This window comes from Neomonachus schauinslandi, chromosome 4, assembly GCF_002201575.2.
Source record: "Neomonachus schauinslandi chromosome 4, ASM220157v2, whole genome shotgun sequence".
NCBI lineage: Eukaryota > Metazoa > Chordata > Mammalia > Carnivora > Phocidae > Neomonachus > Neomonachus schauinslandi.
Window position 1 is genome coordinate 154,670,963 of NC_058406.1, and position 21,088 is coordinate 154,692,050.

Here is a 21,088-nt window from a genome sequence, read left to right on the forward strand (position 1 = left end):
AGTGTATTGAGCCAAGCAAAGAAATTATAGAAAAGTCCATCTTGCAGCAGCAGAGTATGATGCTATCTTATTTCAGGGCATAGGTATATTCCATATGTAGTGTGCCAGGCATTAAAGAACCATATCAAAAATACCTTTTAAATTTCCTATTTGAACTGAATAAAATGAATATTAGTAAATCTTTTGTTAAGCATGACTTTAAAAAGAATTTTTTTTAAAAAAGCAAAAGAACTATTTGAATTTAATTCATCAACCCCAGTGAATTAATAAAATGTTGAATTGTTTAGACGTTGCTCTTCTCATCATTCTTTTCCTTTGCTTACTTAGGACACGAAGTCCATCAGTATCCAGAGATCAGAATAGAAGATACGACCAAAGAGAAGAACGAGAAGAATATCCACAGTATGCTACTTCAGATAACACCATGCCTAGATCTCCATCAGATTATGCTGATAGGAGGTCTCAGCGTGAACCTCAGTTTTATGAAGAGTCTGACCATATAAATTACAGGGACTCCAACAGGAGAAGTCATAGGCATTCCAAAGAATACATTGTAGATGATGAGGATGTGGAGAGCAGAGATGAGTATGAAAGGCAAAGGAGAGAGGAAGAATACCAGGCACGCTATCGAAGTGACCCAAATTTGGCCCGTTATCCAGTAAAGCCACAGCCCTATGAAGAACAAATGCGTATTCATGCGGAAGTGTCCAGAGCGAGGCATGAAAGAAGGCATAGTGATGTTTCTTTGGCAAATGCTGAGCTGGAAGATTCTAGGATTTCTATGCTGAGGATGGAACGACCATCAAGGCAGAGATCTATATCTGAACGTAGAGCTGCCATGGAAAATCAGCGATCTTACTCAATGGAAAGAACTCGAGAGGCTCAGGGACCAAGTTCTTACCCACAAAGGACCACAAACCATAGTCCTCCCACCCCCCGGAGGAGTCCAATACCCATTGATAGGCCAGACATGAGACGTACTGACCCACTGAGGAAACACCACCACTTAGATCCTAGCTCTGCTGTGAGGAAAACAAAACGGGAAAAGATGGAAACAATGTTAAGGAATGATTCTCTCAGTTCCGATCAGTCAGAGTCTGTGAGACCTCCACCACCAAAGCCTCATAAATCAAAGAAGGGAGGTAAAATGCGCCAGGTTTCATTGAGCAGTTCAGAGGAGGAATTAGCTTCCACACCTGAATACACAAGTTGTGATGACGTTGAGATTGAAAGTGAGAGTGTAAGTGAAAAAGGTAAGTACTGTCTTCTAATCACACTTTCCCTATAGTTGATTCCCTGGGGGCTTTCTTTTTAGGTTGTATTTGTAATAAACCCTTAATAGTTAGAGATTACTACCTTTATTTTAAAAGTTTCTTAATGGTGCCAGTTATGTGAAGAAAGTTTCAAGTTTTTAAAAGTAAATATCTTCTATTGTTCATGTGGAAGAGAAGTTTACTGATTTTTTTAAAAAAAACTTCTCCGCTTTGTTTCTGAAAATTTTCTTGCATCACTTCTTGGTGTATTAAGAAATATCTATTTTGTAAAATAATATTCTGTGTGTGTTTCCTTTTACAAATAGCAATGTATTTACTATAGAATATCTGAAAAATTCTTCAGTGTAAAGAATGAAATACAAACTATTCATAATCTTTCCCCCCAAATCTAACCGTTGTTAACATTTTGTATTTTCTTCTCTTTTTCCTATGCATGTATATTTCACGTATTTGTAAAATTGGTATCATGCTATACATAATTTGTATTCTGATTTTTTTCAATTGATACCATATCATTAACTTTTTCCCAAGCCATTAGTTGTTCTTCTGAAATATGTTTTAAAAATGGCTGCAGTAATAGTCTATCATATTATCATATGGATGTACCACAAACTGTTCCTTTATTTGGGGGTGTTGCTGTTGCTTCCAGTTGCTAGCACAAATAATATTCAAATGGTTATCTTTATATAAGAATTTTTGTCTAATCCCTGAGTATTTCACAAATATATATTCATGCTTTGATTCTTACAAGCTTTTATTTCAGAATACCAACTTGCTTTCCAGGAAGGTGATAACGCTCCATACTCCTGTCAGAAGTTAAAGTTTTCAGTCTCAAAGCACCAAATCTTTGCAGTTGAATAGGCCACAAAAATGCTATCTCTTTGTCATTTTATTTTGAATTTGATTGTGCAGTTGAATGTTTTGTATTTTATTGGTGTGTGATATCTTCTATGAATTACCTGTTCATTCCTGTGATTTCTTCTGCCCATGTTCCTATGGGTATTAATTAGTTTTTCTCTTACTGGTTTATAAGAGCTTTTTATATGGTTACAATTTTTACCCATTTAACTGTCATGTTTCAAGTGTATTTCCCATATTGGATGTTTATTTACTAATTTTCTGTGGTCACTTGGGAATATTGAATTTAATATAGCTGTCTTTGTATCTTTGGTGATTTTTTCCCATTTTTTTAATCCATAGAAACTCTTTATTCATCCCCAAGTCAGTTAAATATTCAGCTGTGTATTTTCTTGTGTTTTTATTATTTGCTTTTAACCTTTAACTTTTTAATCTTTCTGTAATTTATTTTGGTATATGCCGAAATATACCAGATATGTGAGTATCTAACATGAATCTCCTGTACCACCCACCTCTTGCCCACCACACACACAATTTTCTGACACCATTTGATGAATAATCGACTTCTTCATAAGAATCAACAGGAATCAATAAAGGAATTCAAAAAGGCAGCTAGATATGAAATTAATATGCAATCGTTTTGTGCTGTACCAAAAATAGTTAGAAAAGTGAATGAAAAGCAGTTCCCATTCTGAGCTAAAAACAGAAAATGTGATTTAAAAATAACTAATAAGAAATGAGGGGGGCCTAGATGAAGAAAGCTATAAAACTTACTGAGTAACATAAAGGAAGATAGTCATTGAATGAGTAGATATTCATTGCATGTTCCTGATTGGGATGGCTAAATATTGTAAAGATGCATGTTCTTTCTAAGCAATGTCTTGGGGTTAAGGCCATTCTAATTATAATCCCAATTGATGCCTATATTTTATTTCTACAAGTTAATCTGGAAGGTGTACAAAAAAAAAAAATTAACTCTTCCCCCCCCCCCCCCCCCATGCCTTTTAGGCTCATTGGGGCAGGGGAATGACAAAAGACAGATTAACAAGAAAAAAACTAGTTTATTATCATGTTCATTGTGCGTACGCGTGGGAGCTTTCAGCTACCTGAAACTTAAAGGGGTGGTTAGAGTTTGTGCTTATATAGTCTCTTTACAAAAGAACAATAGATTTTTAGAGAGATGACAAGACAAAGAAAAAGGACTTTGAGTTTCTAGGGTAGCAAATCATGGGAAGGTGAGTGTATGAGGGAACTAATGGAAGGTAAGGGCTAGCTGGTAAAGTTTGTTATGTAGACTTCTCTGGAGCCATCTCTTGCCTGCTAAAGAGCAATTAACTTCTGTCCTTCCTAATAGAGGGCAGGGGGGACACCTTTACAATTTATGTCCTACTTTCAGGCAAATGGGGGGGGGGTAGGCAGTTTTCTTGTATTTGCTTCTTCTCAGGTGCCTTCTGCTGAAAATAATCCTTATACCAAAATTCATATTAGAACAAATAAATAATAAGAACATAGAAAGTGCCACAAACCAAAGGGGAAGAGATCAGTTATTCAACAGATGGGCTTGGGGAAGATGCATATACAGTGAAAAAAGAAAACCAAGTTAGAGCCTCATTTTATAGAAGTTGCATTGAGATTATAAATAATAAGAAAATTGTGTTTGTTAAAATAGAAAGGTCTAGAAAGAGAAACTGTGGATCTTAATTTTATCATAGGACATATAGAAGGTTTATTTCCCAGAAGCTGTAATACTTTAAGTATCATTAATAATTTTTAATTTGGTTGTTTTCCATAGTTGCCTGAGTATATAATACTACTAAAAGGTGACAAACAGATAGCTTGGTTATCTTTAGTGGATTAGTTTAGATTCTCTTATATAATTCTGTTATTCTTTGCTAAAGTAATGCCTTCAGTTTTACCACTTAAAGATGTAAAAAGTAAACATATAAAAATCTCACATAAATAAAAAGCTGTACATGAGTTGAATTAAAATCTTACATAATGCTATTTAGCAGAACTTAAAACATTTATCAAATATGGAAAGAAACTTAATGTCACTCACATCTGTATCCTCCCTGTCTTGAACTCCTAGTAGACGCTGAGAGATGGTTGTTCTTCTCATCTGCCTAATAATCTGCATCACAGGGTGTGGTTTCTGCAGTCATAATTTACTTCAGCTTTGGAGGAAGAAATTTAAGTAAAACAAACTTTTCCTATTGGATGTTACCCCTGGTAGTACTATTCACTGATATGAAGTTATAGCTGTTGAGAGACTGGGACAGAGATTAAATTTTGTCATATCTTGGCTTTTCATCAAGAGAGAAGCACTTTTGGTTATTTGTGGAAACAGTATCAGTCTAATTTTGGAATAAGCTACTCATTAAGCTATCTAGCACTGTGATCCATAGCCATCATTGGTAGTTAACTAATGTTTGAAAATTCCTTCTAATAATTAGAGAAGTTTTATTAGCAGCATTTTTTCCCTGTATGCTTATATGTGGATATATCATTTTGATGAGGATCAACCAGCTTTTAAAAGATAGTTATCTCTTTGCTTTATTATCCCTAGGCTAAATGACCCCAAAGAAGGTGTTTTAAACCTGAGACATCTTTCTCTTTGTCTTTACATTTCTGTCTCTTTTCATGCTTGTGCACAACTTTTCAAAAATGTGCAAAGCAGCTTTGGATCAAGTAATGTAAAGTGTTAACCAGCATTGCATAGACAGATAGCACCAGGCAGCATTATTATTGCAGAAGGAGTCTTTGCTGGCCCTTGTATGTCATATTATAGCTTCTACTACATAGCAGGATCTTTCCTGATTTTTTTTAAATAATGAAATCTGTAATCCACAACAAGCTTATACGCTTAGTTTACTTAAGTATAGTTTACTTAATTTATTTTCTTTGCTGTCCTATTGGCTAGCCTTTTTTTTTTTAACTTACACTTTATTGGTGCTTTGGTGGCTTTGGCTCTTCTTATTCATTTGTCATTTGTCTCTGTGAATAGATCTAATTTTAAATATGCAGAATTTCACCGAAATTTATAGTAGATATCATTTAATTCACCATGTTTTATTAAATGATACTGATAATTACAATTTATGAGTGATTAGGTCATTGTTGTGAAACAGTAACAGGGTTTTATGGAAAGAGCATGGGTTTTAGAGTTAAAGTCCTGACTGTGAAATTCATTAACTACATGATCTTCTCCTACCTATTTAACCACTCTTGGTCTGTTTCCTCATCTATAAATATAATAGGATGTTCATTGTCTGGTAATTTGTCAAATAGTAGATAGTAAAAACATTTTTAGATTACTTATTTAATGTTTTATGATAGTCAACAATAGCTAAGACTTCTTCGAGACAGCTTTCAAGCGTTTGGAATGAACGTATAGTCATGGTTACATGGATTATGGTCATTTATGTTGGTTTCAGCTCTTCTATGATCTGCCACATGTTGAACTAGGCTTGTATTTTTAGGCTAAGAAGAATATACTTTTTAACCATTGAGATACAATTTTGAGATGTAAATCAGTGTGTTACTAAATATTAGACATCTATTCCCTTTTTGGCCAAATGCTTTTTAGTGTCTATTATTTACAAGATGTTGGATTGGACCGAGTAGAAAATATAGAGATGAATAAGACACAGTTTCTTCCCTTAAGAAATTGAGAGTCTAAAATAACTAGCAATATAAGCCCGTTGTATTACTGGTACTATAAGGACTTCAGAAGGAGAGGCATTGGTTATCTCCACTAATTTTATGTGATTTCTATGTTTTGTAACACTTATCTCTCAACCATGATATAGTTTGCTCTTTACAATGCTATAGTGATCACTACCTCATATTTTGTGTTGGGTTAGAAAATTGCAAACTGATTTTTTCTTTTTTTGTCTTCAGATTATGGAAAGAGATACGTCTTAGATTGCTGATGTCATAGTATCTCTGAATCTAATTGCTAGACATCTCTCTCAAAGTTTAAAATATATTTTTTTCCTAAGGTTTAAAAAGAAATATTGACCTTCCAGTCTTATCTATGATTTCCTTATTAAATAGTCTAGAGCACATTTCTCAGTTTCAGTACTATTGACATTTGGGTCTGGGTAATTGTTTTGCGGGACTGTCTTGTGCATTATAAGGTGCTTAGCAGCATCCTTAGCCTCTACCCACTGGATGCTAGTGGCATGCCAACCCCCAGTTATGACAACCTAAAATATCTCCAGAAATTGTCAAATATCCCTTGTGGGGCAAAGCCCCCCATAACCACCTCCACCCTTCATCCTTAGCCTCTCCACTTATTTTCCTTCTCTCCTCACTTTTAGAATCAAATGAGAGTCTAGCCCATGCATTAAAAAAAAAAAAAAGAGAGAGACTGGAATAGGATAGAGTAGAAAATATCAGAGTAGAGTACACAGAATAAGGGTAATAGATCTATAAAATGGTTTTTCTTTACAGGCCCACAATGTAAACTATATATTTCTTACTGTGGATTATGGCCAAAAAGTGTTTTAAAGCCCTACTTCCTTATGTTATAATTTTGTGATTCACTTGATGCTAGTGTTTCCTGCCTTCCCTCTAACCCCCATCTTCTTCTAGACCCAGAGAAATGTCTAAAGATGTTGTTTAGTGGCTAATTGATATATTATAAACACAATACTTTTTCTTATTTGGTATATTTTAATTTTAGTATCATAATGCCACATATTTTTCACTTTAGTTACATAGTCATGCTGTCAATCATTTGCTCAACTCACAAAGGATTCTGTGTTTTTTGTTTTGTTTTGTTTTGTTTTTAAGCAGTGAGATCATTGTGAAGAGTTTTAGTTTTCCCTGTCTTCTGGGTTCTAACCTGACTGATTTGACTTGGTTGTTGCAGGTCTCTTTTGTTTTCCTGTAAAATCTTGAGGGACTGGACTGGTAAATGCAGGCATACATGTGTATGGCAGTGTCCTAAGTTATAAACTGTGAAACATTTGATTCGATTATTAGACTCTTGAAAGTAGCGCATCCTTTAACTTATTTTTGGGAAGGAGTGAGTGGAGATGTGAAGATGGAGCAATTTGGAGAACAGATCCAGAACAGGAAAGAGGGGCGATAGACTGCAAATCTCCAGATACAGGCATGAGTCTTAAAGTATAAAAAACAAGTGCTAAAGATATCAGCTTTATATATGTCTGAGTTTGGTTGTCATTATCAATAGTGAAATTTATCCCCTTGTATAATCTCAAGTTTCGTATAATTTTTAAGTAATTGATTTACTGTATATATTTATAAGGAAAATAGGCTATTGAAATGATAGCCAATATTCATTAGAAATTTGAAGAAAATATTGATTTATGGTATTTGAGACCAATTAAACATGTAAGGAATTCTGAGCCAAATGGACTGAAAAACTTTTAGAATAAGTTGTAATAATGGGAATATTTAAAATTTTTTTCAGCTATCTATTTTATTACTAAGACTTCCACAAGTAAAATTTTTTAAAAGTTAAAGATTGAATACTTTCTTGTATATTCACTCCATCTATTGATAAAATAATTTTATACTAAATAATTATTCCAATTGTAATATGAGTCTTAGGGCTTCACCATAGGATAAAAAGAACTCAACTGCATCGAAGTTACATGGTTATAATTAATCACTCTTGCTATATTAGGCAACATTATGAAATTATTTCATCAAGTTCTTTTTTAAATAGGATACTTTTTATCAGATGAGATATCAAGTTGAAAATACATATTATGAATCTGATCCCAGACTTGAAATTATGTAATGTAAATATAAACAGATTAAGAAGTTAAATGAACTCAAAGTTAATTTGTAAAGTGCATAACCAGAAGGTAAATTTACAAATGGGAATAAAGAATTTTTTGTTTCCTGAAAAATTGTAGCACATGAATGTTGAAGATGGTAATTCTTTTCTTTGCAAAAATATTTCCTTGTTAATTATATAGATGAAACACTATGTTAAGCATTTGCCTAAAGAAAAAGAATTATTTTTAATGGAAGATATAGTACCCAACATAGCAAGAAAATAATCTTACAATTTCAGTTTGTGGGATATTTGAGAGGGTGCTTAGCTAGTTGAGTGAAAAATTAAAAGCAAAATTAAATTATAGATTAGTTGTTGAACTTAGTTTGGAATATAGAAGTCTGTTAAGTTGGATTAGAATTCAATAGATAATGCTTTAGATATTGATATTTAGTACAGCTTAAAAACTGATAATGAAATTTATTCAGTAGATAGGAAAATAGAGAGCTTTGTGAAAAGTATATTGTTATTAGTTGATGAAAAGTATAACAGAGCAAGTACTCTAATGGTGTTACAAATGCTGCACAAGCCAATTATATTTGAGTTAAAAAAAAAGCATTGAAATAGCAGAAAAGTTGGGTCTAATTCAATATTTCAATCAGTATTCAGTAAATTCATTCATTCATTCACTCATACATTCATTCTTTATTTCATTCAACTAAAATACATTAAATGTCAAAATAGTACTAGAATATGAAATACGAAAGTATTTTTATGACCCTAGAATTGCTTTTTTTTTTCTTTTTGTGGAACAAGAGTAAGAACTTGTGCTGTAAATCTGACTGCATTTATGCTAGCTGGCTCATCCAAGAAAATTATACATGGGTTGGGCTTTTGTTTTTGTTAGCTTATGATAGAAACTATTTCCCTTTCTAGGATGTATCCAAGAGATTTTTCAGGAAATATTTGGGGTATGCTTCAAAGCAGAAGGGCAGCTCAAATTATTGCCATATATAACCTCATTCTCCCTGGAACTACTTATCTGCCTCTTTTTGTATGGCTTAGCTTGGTTAAGAGCAAATAAAATGAGCCTGACATAGTAAAGTTCAAGTATGGACTCTTACAGTACAAGACTGATGTTTGTTAATTCTTTTAACAGAGGAACTAATGAAATATAGGTAAAGGTTTAATTTCATAGGAATATAAGATGCTCCTGATAATTTTGTATAAATCTTGAAATATATAATTATAATTAATTTTTTGAATTGAGTGTTGAATAAAATAATAGGATCTATGAAAATCATGAACTTGAATGGATGACTAAGATGATAGGAACAATTTAGAATAAGAACAGTTTAGACTATATGTAAGATGAAGGAAATCAAAATAAGGCATTAGCTAAAAGAGCATAAAAGATGTTAAGATTCTGGGTTAAGAATAAATGGATATGAATGGAATACTTTCCAGTCTTCAAACCAAATGCATTTTAGATATGACTATATTTTACAAAACAGTACACAGATTCAGAAGTGTGTGTGTGTGTGTGTGTGTGTGTGTCAGTAGATTGAGCTTTAAATTTGATTCTTACAGATGATTCTATAAGCCACTTTATTTCAGCACATCCTGCTCTGTACATGTTGGGAATTTTTTAAAGAGAAAATTTATTTCCCATGGGGCTACTAACCTGTGCTTTGTAACTGAAGATACCTGGGGTTTAATTAACCTAGAATTTGGGTCTTATGTCCTATTCTTAGATGGTAGGAGGGGGCAACTCTCCAAATTTTACTGAGGAAAAAGGAAATACGTATTTCTAATTTTGAACTTTAGATGCATTTTCCCAAAGAAATAATGTTATAAGTGTTAATAAATTATAACTTTTATTCATTTGATTCTGCAAATTTAGGGAGCCAGTTCTAGCTACTAAGTTAGGTACTTGACCCTGTGGCGCAAAAGGCATACATCTCAGTTTTTGTTTTGCTTTCTTAATCTAGAAAATGTTTTTTATTTAACCTTTATTTTTGAAGGATAATTTCTTTAGATATAGAATTTTTGGTTGACAGGCTTGCCACCCTCTTTCAGCACTTTGTATATGTCATTCCATTTTTTTTTCCCTAGAGATAAAGGGTCTTGTGTCTTGCTGTTTTCAAAATATTCTCTTTGTCTTTGGATTTCAGCAGTTGGACTGTCCTATCTAGGTTTAGGTCTTTTGTGTATATCCTACTTAGGGATCATGAAGGTTTGTGGATCTATAGAGTAATGTTTTTCCTTAAAGTTGCGAAGTTTTCAGTCATTATTTCTTCAACTAGTTTTTCTGCTTCTTTTTTTCCCCCCAGAGGAATCACACACACACACACACACACACACACACACACACACTTCTTTGAGCTTTGAGCTCAATTTTTCTGTAAAGCTAAAACTACTCAAAAAAAATTTTTAAACATGAAGAAATGGCCATGATTCTATAAGTATTCATAAAGACAAACCCAGGCTAATATCAAAACAAACAAAAACAAAGTTCAGCCGGTTCTCAAGTCACTCTTAGGTTTTACTTACTACCAGGCTCTTTTGGCATTTCCCCTGAACATGGTGTAGTTTCCTAGTCAGTCTGAAAAGTGACTAGCTTTTTTCTGTGGGTCTCTCATTTTTGATGTCTCTCTGCAACATTTCTGGTTGGCTGCCATTTACTATATGGGACTGCAGTCTTAGGGTAGCAAAACTGCTGATTTTCTCTGTTTCCTATTGACTTTGTCTCTTTGAGCTGACAGAGCCATGGGTTTTCACCCCCACCCCAAATCAAGTAGCAAAGATCTGGTAGCAGAGCTGTTGTTTTTTCCAGACAGCCCTGCACTGCTAAAACTATTGCTCCTTCCCATAGACCCCTTCTTTTGTATGTACTGTGCCAGAAGAGGGTTATGGGAACAATCCCAGGTAAGAAGATAACAGACTTCTGTTGTTATTATCTGAACTTCTAGCAGTTTTTCTCAAATTTTTATGTGTCTTTGACTTCCATAGCCATGCAATTGTTGTCTTTGATAATTTTGTCCAGGCTTGTACTTGGTTTTGTGAAGAGAATTAGTTGATACTTCATGCCACTAATCCAGAGGCTCCTCATTTGTCATGATTTTGTGAGTGTGGAATTCAGGCAGGGTTCACTTGGGTAATTTTTCTTCTTCATTTGGTGTTACTGAGTTTAATTGGTGGAATTTAATTGGTAGGATGGACTGTTCTAGAGGGTTCAAGATGCCTTCGCTTACATATCTAGCACCTTCGCAGGCATGGTTGGAAGACTGCTCAGCTGGGATTCTGAATCAATGCACCTACGTTTGGCCTCTTCAACATAGAAGTTTCTAGTTATTAGGACTTGTTATATGATGGCCCAAGGCTAATATTTATTTTGACCTAGCTTTGAAGTCATGCAGCATCATTCCCATTATATTCTTGGTTATAAACAAGTTACAGTAAACAAGTTACATAAAATGGAAGCAGTCTATAAAAGGGCATGAACACTATGAGACACAGTTCACTGAGGGACCAACCTTGGAGTCTAGCTCCCTTAAAGGCTTTAATATGTGATATGTAGTTTTTTTTTTTTTTCTCTCAAGTGGATGACCAGATATACCATCTAAAGCCCTGTCTATTGAAAGGATTTTCCTTAGTGATGTCTTCAAGACTACCCCTGACGGGACAGCAACAGTCTACTTTTGGCTCTCTCTCTCTCTCTCTCTCTCTATATATATATATATATATTGAGCTGACCTATCTATGAACCAGGCATGACTTTGTCTCCTTTTTCCAGTCATAATGGCCCCTTATATGGCCATAGATGTGAGCTGAGGAAGAGACGCTGATACAATAATAGTAGTTGGTGTTTAAGTCTGCACCACCTGCACATGCATTTTTCTTATATCCCTTGGCCCTACTTATGCTCAAACATGGATGCATCACTTCTATCTTACAATGGATTGTTGTTTGACGTGTCGAACCTTTTGATTTGTGAGCCTAACAGACCCTAGCTTATGTTGGGCATTTCTGACTGTTTGGTCACTTGATCAGATCTTTGTGCCTACCAAGGCCAGGAGCATACCAGGGGCAGTTTTTCAACTAGTGTATAATTCTCCACCGCAGGCTGCATGGTCTTGATCCACAAACCTAGGAATGCACATCCTGATTCCCCTATTGAGGCTTGCCATAAATTTCACATGGCATCTCTTCCCACCATTGATGCTTCTAATAGCACACCTTCTGTTGCATTGCATAGCCCAAGTGTCAGGGATGCTCACACTATAGCCTGAACTTAATCTAGAGCTGCTTCTTGCTCTGGGTTCCATTTGAAGCCAGCAACCTCTATAATTCTTGGTAAGTGAATCAAAACAGTATTCCGCAGTGTGGAATATGTTGCCTTCAGAATCCAGAGGCTGTCTATCAGGGATTTGTGCTTTTTTCTCATTGGTGGTAGGTACAAGATATAATAATTTTTCTTTTGCTTTGGAGGGATGATTGGCCATGCCAATGACCATTGGGTTCCTAAATATTTCTCTGATGTTTTGGGCTCCTGAATCTTTGTAGGATTATCTTCTACCCTCAGGAGAAGATGTGTTTAAACAAGGTCTCCAATATAATTGCCGAACTTCTTTCTCATTGATACAGTGAACCAATGTGATGTTCTCTGGAGTGTCCTTATAGTCTTGGTCTTTCGGGGCTATATTATGATAGAGGGCAGTAGAGTTAACATAACCCTGGGGAAGACTAGTCAATATCTATTCTTGTCCATCCCAAGCGTATGTGAATGATTCCAGTCTTTCTTGATAGGGATGGGAAAAAACACATCTGTCACTTCAGTGGCTTTATTTCTTATATTTGAGTCCATATTAGTTGTCTCTGGGAAGGATACCACAATGGCATAGCAGTTTTGACTGGGGCTACCTGGTTGAGTTTATAGTACTCCATTGTCATCTTCCAGGATGTGTTGATGCTTGTTTTTTTAGGCACCACCCTGGTAAATTAAAAGGAGGATATAATGTGAACCATCATGTTTGCATCCTTTGTTTTTGATTTAATCTTTGCTGCTTGGGGAGGGCATTATCATAAGCTTCCATATGACTTTTCCCATTTGATAGTTTTAACCCCACAAGCCAAGGAGCATTAGTTCTTCCAAATACCAAGTCTGTCCATTTGGGGACTGCGGCAATTACTCCTGTAACAACTGCATAACTTGGAAACAACATCTGTGGGGAAATAAGGGCGGAAAGACTTGGAAGAGAAGTTAAATTGTGGACAGGTCTTTCAACTAAACCCACAGGAGTTTGAAGCTGGGGTAGATCTTCAGAGATGACCTAATTAAGGAAGGGGTCAGGAGGGCTAGATTTGGCTGCTCCCTGGGGAGGGCAAGGCAGGTCTTGGCCAGAGTATATTTCTAGGGTGAAGGACGCAGCTATAAGCAGTGAGCATGCAACACTTGGGGCAGCTTGAGGAATGAGCGCCATTATAGATGGTATACAGCAATATCCAGTAAGATTTTTTTCTTAGAATTGTCCCCTTATTTTTACAAGAGGGATATACCAATTTTAAGCCTCTCTTACTCATAGGCCCTTTTGAAACTGCGGGAAAATGTTCTGGAAGTCTCCTCTGTAGACTTCTTCATATATGTGTATTTTTGGGGATGTGTATTTGTGCCGCAGTTGCTACTCATGCCAGTTCCTAATTAACCACTGATGGTAGAGTTAGAATTATCAAGATTGGCTTAGAGTTCACAGTTCTAAGGGGATAAAAAATGACTGGTAGATAACCATTTATGCCTGCCAGAGATATTCATGGTAAGGATTATAATAATGCAAAACTGGAAACAATTCGTATGTCCAAAAATAGTGTGATGGAGCTTGCTTGTGCCAGCTTGTGAGAACTAGTTGTGTGCATCTCTTCCCAACCCCACATTCAATGACATAGTTTTAGTAGCTCAAAATTGGCCAAAGTGGAAGTATTTGCACCATAAAAATAGACAAATGTTACAAAACAGGGCCTGTTTTTCTCCCAGAAAACTGGTAGGTAAACAGTAATCACCATACCACTGATATCTATTGGAAGTTTTGATAACCTGTGGAGACTATGGCAATAAGGGAAATTGTCCAGGGTATAATGTAAACTTTTTTTAGAAGCTTAATTGAAACTTATATCTGCTATGTTAAAATGACATGTGCATATAGAACCAGAAAGAAATAAGGATAAATTAGAAGTTTTATTTCTTGGAGCAGTAGTTTGTAGGAAAAACTTAATATAGAATTTCATTAGTGTGGCTATAATATTTATGTAATAAACATGAAAAAAGGAAGTTCTATTGATTAAATTGTCTTACTATATTTCATTTTTAGTGATCACACCCCCGGACACTCTCAGAGTACATATAAAAAATATCATAAATATAATCTTATGTATTACATAGGTCATGCTTAATGCCTAAAACATGTAAAAAAAACTGTATTTACTTCATAACAACATTCATCTCTCCATAACATTTTCCTTTCAACTCCATCAAATTTCTAGAGTGTTGAATTTTTATGGTTCACGCTTCATCTTCCCTAGCCCCACTTCATGCACTTAACATTTTTGTATGGTGTCTTCTGTCAAGATTTATTTATTTTGTATCAGGTATGCTAATGAATTGCCTATCTCTTTATTTTAATCCAGCCCCCATTTAAAAGATAAATCTATTTTATATAACCCACATTTTAAGGAACAGGTTTTTTTTTTTAATATTTTATTTATTTATTCATGAGAGTCAGAGAGAGAGAGAGAGAGACGCAGAGGCAGAGGGAGAAGCAGGCTCCCCGCCCAGCAGGGAGCCCGATGCGGGACTCGATCCCAGGACCCTGGGATCATGACCCGAGCCGAAGGCAGACGCTTAACCATCTGAGCCACCCAGGCGCCCTAAGGAACAGGTTTTATTAATTAAACACTTTTAATGTTAGAAAAGTAGAAGTGCTAGTACAGGTACTTTTTTAGTATTAGGCTACCTTGAGAGCTATAGAGAAAAGAGATAATACAACGTAATGCCTTTTCCCCTCTCCTGCCCCTGAAAATCCCCTTTTGGTAGACTTTCTATGAAATGAAGATTGTACTTAAATTTTAAATTTAGCTATATTTTGAAAAAAAATCTTGTCATTAAACTTTGGATTGCATTTTGATTGGTTTGTTCTATATATACATTTTTTTTTTCTTTTTTCTCTTCATTAAGTCAGTGATATCACCCCTTCTCTAAAACAATAAGTGACTGGAGTAGGAAAGCTCTACACTGGTAACAGATTGCCTGGATTAAAATCCCAGTTCCTTGAGCAGTTTTGTTTTGTTTTGTTGTTTTTTCACTTATTGTTTTGTTGTTCACTAACCTCATTTGCCACATTTGTAAATACATGTCATAATAGCATCTATTCCACATGGTTGTTATAAAGGTTAAATAGGTTAATGTAAATATTTTAACATAAATAAGCCATACTAAAAGTACTCTTCTGAAATTTGCTTTTCTGATTCAGTAATATCATCATTCATTTTACCTGTCAGCCTGATTCTTTGTAAAAACTTTCTAGGGACGCCTGGGTGGCTCAGTCAGTTAAGCGTCTGCCTTTGGCTCAGGTCATGATCCCACGTCCTGGGATCAAGTCCTACACTGGGCTCGTTGCTCAGTGGGAAGCCTGCTTCTCCCTCTGTCTGGTGCTCCCCCTGCTTGTGCTCTCTCTCTCTCTGACAACTAAATAAAATCTTTAAAAAAAAAAATCTTTCCAATAATTTGTATTTGACATACATTTTTCCAGACATTTTCTGCTGTGAAGAATGCTGAAACAATTATTCCAACTAAGCTTAAATATTCTGTACTTGAAGTTCTGATAGTTCCCTATATAGCTAGAGCCAACAATTAATTTATCAATTTTTGAAACACTGTCAGTAAAGAGGGCATTTGCTTAATGGTTAATACTATACTTACATTTTAACTACAAATTTAAGGTTTTAACTATATTTTCTATTACCAAGAAATGGATAAGTACTATCTCAACTGTATTCATTTGGATATGTTTGGGAGAGTTAAATATATGATGTTTGGGATGAAAAAAAGAAGAAAAGAGACATTTATAAGCCATTGAGGAGCTAGTATGGTTGATAGGTTTATTACTTATCCTTTTTTATAGCGAGACAGTGTGGTATATTAGAAAGAGCAATGGATTGAAGATACAGGTGCCATTCTAGGCTCTGACAGTGACCCCACTGTAATCTTTGGAAGATTATTTCATTTTCTGGGCTTCAATTTCTTCTTTAAAGTGAGGAAAATAGATTAATTCAATATTTTTAAAACTATGCTCAATGAAGCACCAGATATCTGTGCTAATGTTTTAAGAACTGCTGAAGAGGATATGAGGATATGGATGTGCATCTGGATCTGCCACTTTGTTTCAGCCAAACTTTGTTCTTAACCAGTTTGTATTTGGAGGTTTTGTTAGGAAGGAGGCTCCATGGTGTAAAGAAGTGTAGCAATGACTAGACTTGTTATTTGAATTCATTAATTTATTCAGTTAATGTTTATGTTCCATGCCATACTCTGTATGCCAGAGTCTACAACAGTTTTAAAAAAAATACTATAGAGAATGAGCTACTTAATTGTTTTGTTTTGTTTTCCTGTTAGACACTATGTAACCTCCTTGAAGATCTTATTTATGTTCTTTCTTGTTGTATCCCAGATATTAGCCTGAGTGCTGGCACCTGGTAGGCTCTCAACAGCTATTTTTTGAATAAATGGGTGACTATATGGAACAATGAATAAGTGAATGAATGAAACAATGTTTTTATGATTTCTTTTTGCTCCAACATTGTATGATTTCTCTCAGTTACATCTTAGCTTAAAAAAATTATTTTCCTTTGGTTATAAAGCTCAGAGTGTATTACATAATATCAAATAAAACAAATGAAAGAATTTTTAAGTAAAAAACATAAAATTAGAACTATATATAAAAACAACATGAAGGGGCACCTGGGTGGCTCAGTCAGTTAAGCATCTTCCTTCGGCTCAGGTCATGATCTCAGGGTCCTTGGCTCAAGCCCCGGGTGGGGCTCTCTGCTCAGCAGGGAGTCTGCTTCTCCCTCTCCCTCTCTGCATTCTCTCTCACTCTTGCTCTTTCTCAAGTAAATAAATAAAATCTTAAAAAAAAAAACCCACAACTTGGAAACAATAAATAAGTAGACTTCGCATACAGTTATGAAAGCACATTCTTACGGACCTACTTTCCTAATTTTGAGAGATTCAGGTTATCTCACTTCAGATTAAATGAATATAACCCAAATGATAAGAGGAATACTTACTAAAATTTAAATAATGGATTTTTAAATAAATTTAATAAATTTAAATAAAAAATGGAGTTTTTATTCTTGCTTACTGGCATTGGATTAATTTTATTTTTAACCACTTTTAGATAGCTCCGTAAAATTGTTTAAAATCCATTGAAAAGTAATTACTTAATCAAGGTTATTTTTAATATCATGCATAATTAGAGGCTGATTTGGATTATGTGACCTTCGAGTTACTAAATAGGATAAAATCTGTAGGATGATAATTCCATAGAATTTATTTTTAGCACAGGATTTAAGAATGTGAATTTTCAAGACAGACTACATGGGTTTTTAATCCTGGCTCTATTATAGCCTAATAATGTGATCTTGGGCAAATTATTTGAGCCTCTCAATTATACTTTTCTCACCTGCAAAATATATCACCGTTATCTAATTTAAATGGTTATTGTGAGGGTTAAGTAAGATAATCATATAGAGTGTGTATTCCAATTACTACAAATAACACCCAAACTTAGTGGCATAAAACAACCATTTAATATGCTCATGGTATCTGTGGGTCAGGAATTTGAACAGGGCTTAGCAGGGACTGATTGTTTCTGTTCTTGTCTGGGACCTCAGTGAGGGTGAGGATGGGGAGGCTGGAACAGCTGAGCCTCCTCAGGTATTTCTCTCTCTCTCTCTCTCCATGTGATCGCTCTAGAATGGCAGCCTCAAGGAAATGGACTTCTTATGGATTCCCAAAGCACATGTTCTGAGACAATGTCAGAAGGAAACCATGCTGTCCTTTTTAAACCAAGCATTTTATTGTTCTCTTAATGCATAAAACAGTTGCTGTTATCTCACATCTGATGAAATTAGTTACGTGAGCTGATAATAAAGATCAACAATTCCCAAACATTGTTTCCAGTATGAAACATAATTCATACTCAGGTCATATTCCTTTCCTAGTGATATGGATAATTTCTAATTTCTTGTGTAGCTTTACTCCTCTCCTTTCTTTTTCATTAACGAAATTGAGATTGATAATAGCATAGATGCAATTTTGAATTAATTCTACTTTGAAATTTACTTTGGGTAAAAAAATTAAATAGTTTGTAAACTACATTACTTCATCAGTACTAGCATTGCTTGTGACAGTTTACAACCGTGTTATAACATAGTGGCGGAGTACTACTGATGCGGATCATGAAATAATACCCACTTACAGGTTGAGGGAAAGATTATTTGCTAATATTCTACTACTTACCATTTCCCAAGCATATTATATATATTCATATTGGAAGCAGTAGTTTGATATATTCTCCTTTCTTTGCCAAGATTGTACATGTTGTTTCCCATTAAGAAAGTAAAAGCCTCCAGTAAGTAAAAATTTACTGTATCTCTCAAGGTACAGTTTAAATATCACCTATAAGCATTTCCTAAGTATTAATCTCTCCTTTTTCTGAATAATCAACAATTTTTTTCATGAAATACCACAATTTTGATTCAAAGCAATTTTTTTACATTATAATATCTTAGGAATAGAGGTAATTCTTACCATTAAATGCTTATCATTGTTTAATGGTAGCATTTTTTTAGTGATACATGAGATAATTGGTATACATTATAATTGATAGCAACTTAGATGAAGTGAAATAGAATACAATGGATGTATATTATATTAAGGTATGTTACACTGTGTTATGCTGTGTTATATATTTTACCTACCTTTCTAGAATGTGAGTTTCTTGAGATCCTATTTGTACCCACAGAACCTAGAACAGTTTTACGCTGTGTAATAATTAAAATGAATTCTAATGGATGTAATATATACCATCGTTGTGTTATCAATATATTCTTTAATAACATGTGATTGATTAAAATAGATTAAAATCACATATAATTAAAGAAGAATATATTAATAACACCAGAGGAGCAAGATTTAAAAAAAAAAACAAGCTAATTATGAATAATGTTTATCTTTCTATTTAAAGTGCTAATGTATTTTGAGTAGTCTTAGTTTTGCTTTGGAGGTTGAAATTTGGTCTAAAGAATCTATCTGGCCTTTAGATCTACTGACTTTTATGTTTTGGTCCATATCTTTAAAATTTGCTGCTTTGGAAGCTGGCAGTATATTAGGAACAAATTACCATAAACCTAGTGGCTTAAAACAATACATATTTACTATCTCACAATTTCTGTTATTCAGGAGTCTCAGCACGGCTTAGCTGTGCCCTCTGCTTAGAGTCTCAAAGCTACAATAAGGGTGTTGGCTGGGCTGTGTTCTTATCTGGAGGCTCAACGGAGGAAGAATCTGATTCCAAGTTCAGTGAGATTGTCAGCAGAATTCATTTCCTTGTGACTGGATACTACCCAAAGTTCTTAGATGGTACCCACAGTTCCTAAAGACAGCCTGCTGTTCCTTGGCACATGGGCTTCTCATCATGGCTGCTTACTTCATCAAGCTAGCAAAGATAATCTCTAGAGCAAATTGACTAGCTACACAGTCTTGCTAATGATATCATGGGAGTGACATTCCATCACCTTGTCATTTCACTGTCTTAATTAGGAGCAAAAGCATGAACACCACACGGTGGGGATAATGGGGCAGCACCTTAGAATCAGTTTTCCACATATACCCTAACAGTTGTTTCTGAAGCAACTCCATGGAACATAGTTGGAAAATCACTGCCTTAGAGAATATTCACTCTATATAACTTTTTTTTTTTTTTTAACTTTGAGTCTCCTTTAATACTGAACATTTTCTTTAGGGGGGGAAATACTTACATCTTATTATCAGTTTTAATGGTTACCTTATGAAGAAAAATGACCTTCCAGGAAGGTTTCAGCATTATGTCTCAAAATACAGTTCCCGAAACACTTGTTCCATTAGAAAGGTTAGTGTTCCAATTAGGTTCGTGGAAACTATATGTTATATAATTCATGTAAAGAAACATATTGTCATTACTATGTGAAAAACCATTCACTCCAGAAATCTATTTAATTACATTTAATCTAGAGTTTTCCAAACTTATTTGACTAGAAGACCTTTATATTACTCGACCTATTAACATTTTGCAGTCAGTGTTCCATGTTGGGAAATGCCAACATTTATAACTTGACAAGTTGAAGAGGAGGGCAAAATATCAGGAAGAGAAATGAGAGGAAAAATAAAAGATTATAAATGAATTTTCCCTATCTATTTTAGAATGGAAGTTTGATTATTTCATTTTAATAATGATGATCAAATGGGGATGACTCTACAATTTGCAGAGAACTTTGATTACCATTATCATATTTAAACCTCTCAACAATCTGTGAGATATCACAATTAATCTCTTTTTATATGGATGAGGCAATGGGGCCTAATGTATTACTTGACTTGCCCAAGTCCTAAAATTAATAAGGAATGAAACAGATACTTTAACATAGGTTTTGTGGCTCTAGCTACAAAACTCTTTCTGTCATCATATGCTGTGGACTTAAATTTGGTTTAACTTAAAAATGAGGATATTGAAGAATACTTTTATATAATATGTGATTTAATTATAAAACCTCTGTTAAAGTAATGAAAACAATGACGTAGTTAATAAACTCTTGCATTCACTTAATGACTTAGAAAAAAATGTAATAAATAGAATATTCAAACTTTTTTCTCTGTGTATTCAACACACACACACACACACACACACTGTTGGATTAGTTTGTGTTTTACAGTAGAGGTAAGTGAAGGAGAAAATCTTAGCCTAAGATCTGAGTCTTTGATTACTATTTTTAATCAGGTTTCATATTTAAGAATGTTTAACTTGCAGTAATAGAATCATTGAATGTTAGAGCTACATAAAATTTAGTGTGCTTTTTGTGTGACTTCCTAACTGAAGCACCAATTTTCTCTAAG

The 21,088-nt window shown here is 34.5% G+C and overlaps 1 protein-coding gene across 37 annotated transcripts in view; it reads left to right on the forward strand.

The window, feature by feature from the left end:
* The window catches only part of RIMS2 (regulating synaptic membrane exocytosis 2), a 595,628-nt gene that overhangs the window by 273,931 nt on the left and 300,609 nt on the right, over positions 1 to 21,088 (forward strand). For 36 of the 37 annotated variants that reach the window (XM_021688297.1, XM_044914274.1, XM_021688308.2 and 33 more), the window contains one exon: positions 328 to 1,253. In XM_021688297.1, the coding sequence (XP_021543972.1) occupies positions 328 to 1,253 (926 nt within the window). Of the gene's footprint in view, positions 1 to 21; positions 35 to 327; positions 1,254 to 21,088 lie in introns of all 37 variants that reach the window. The other variant, XM_021688315.2, reaches the window with a different exon arrangement.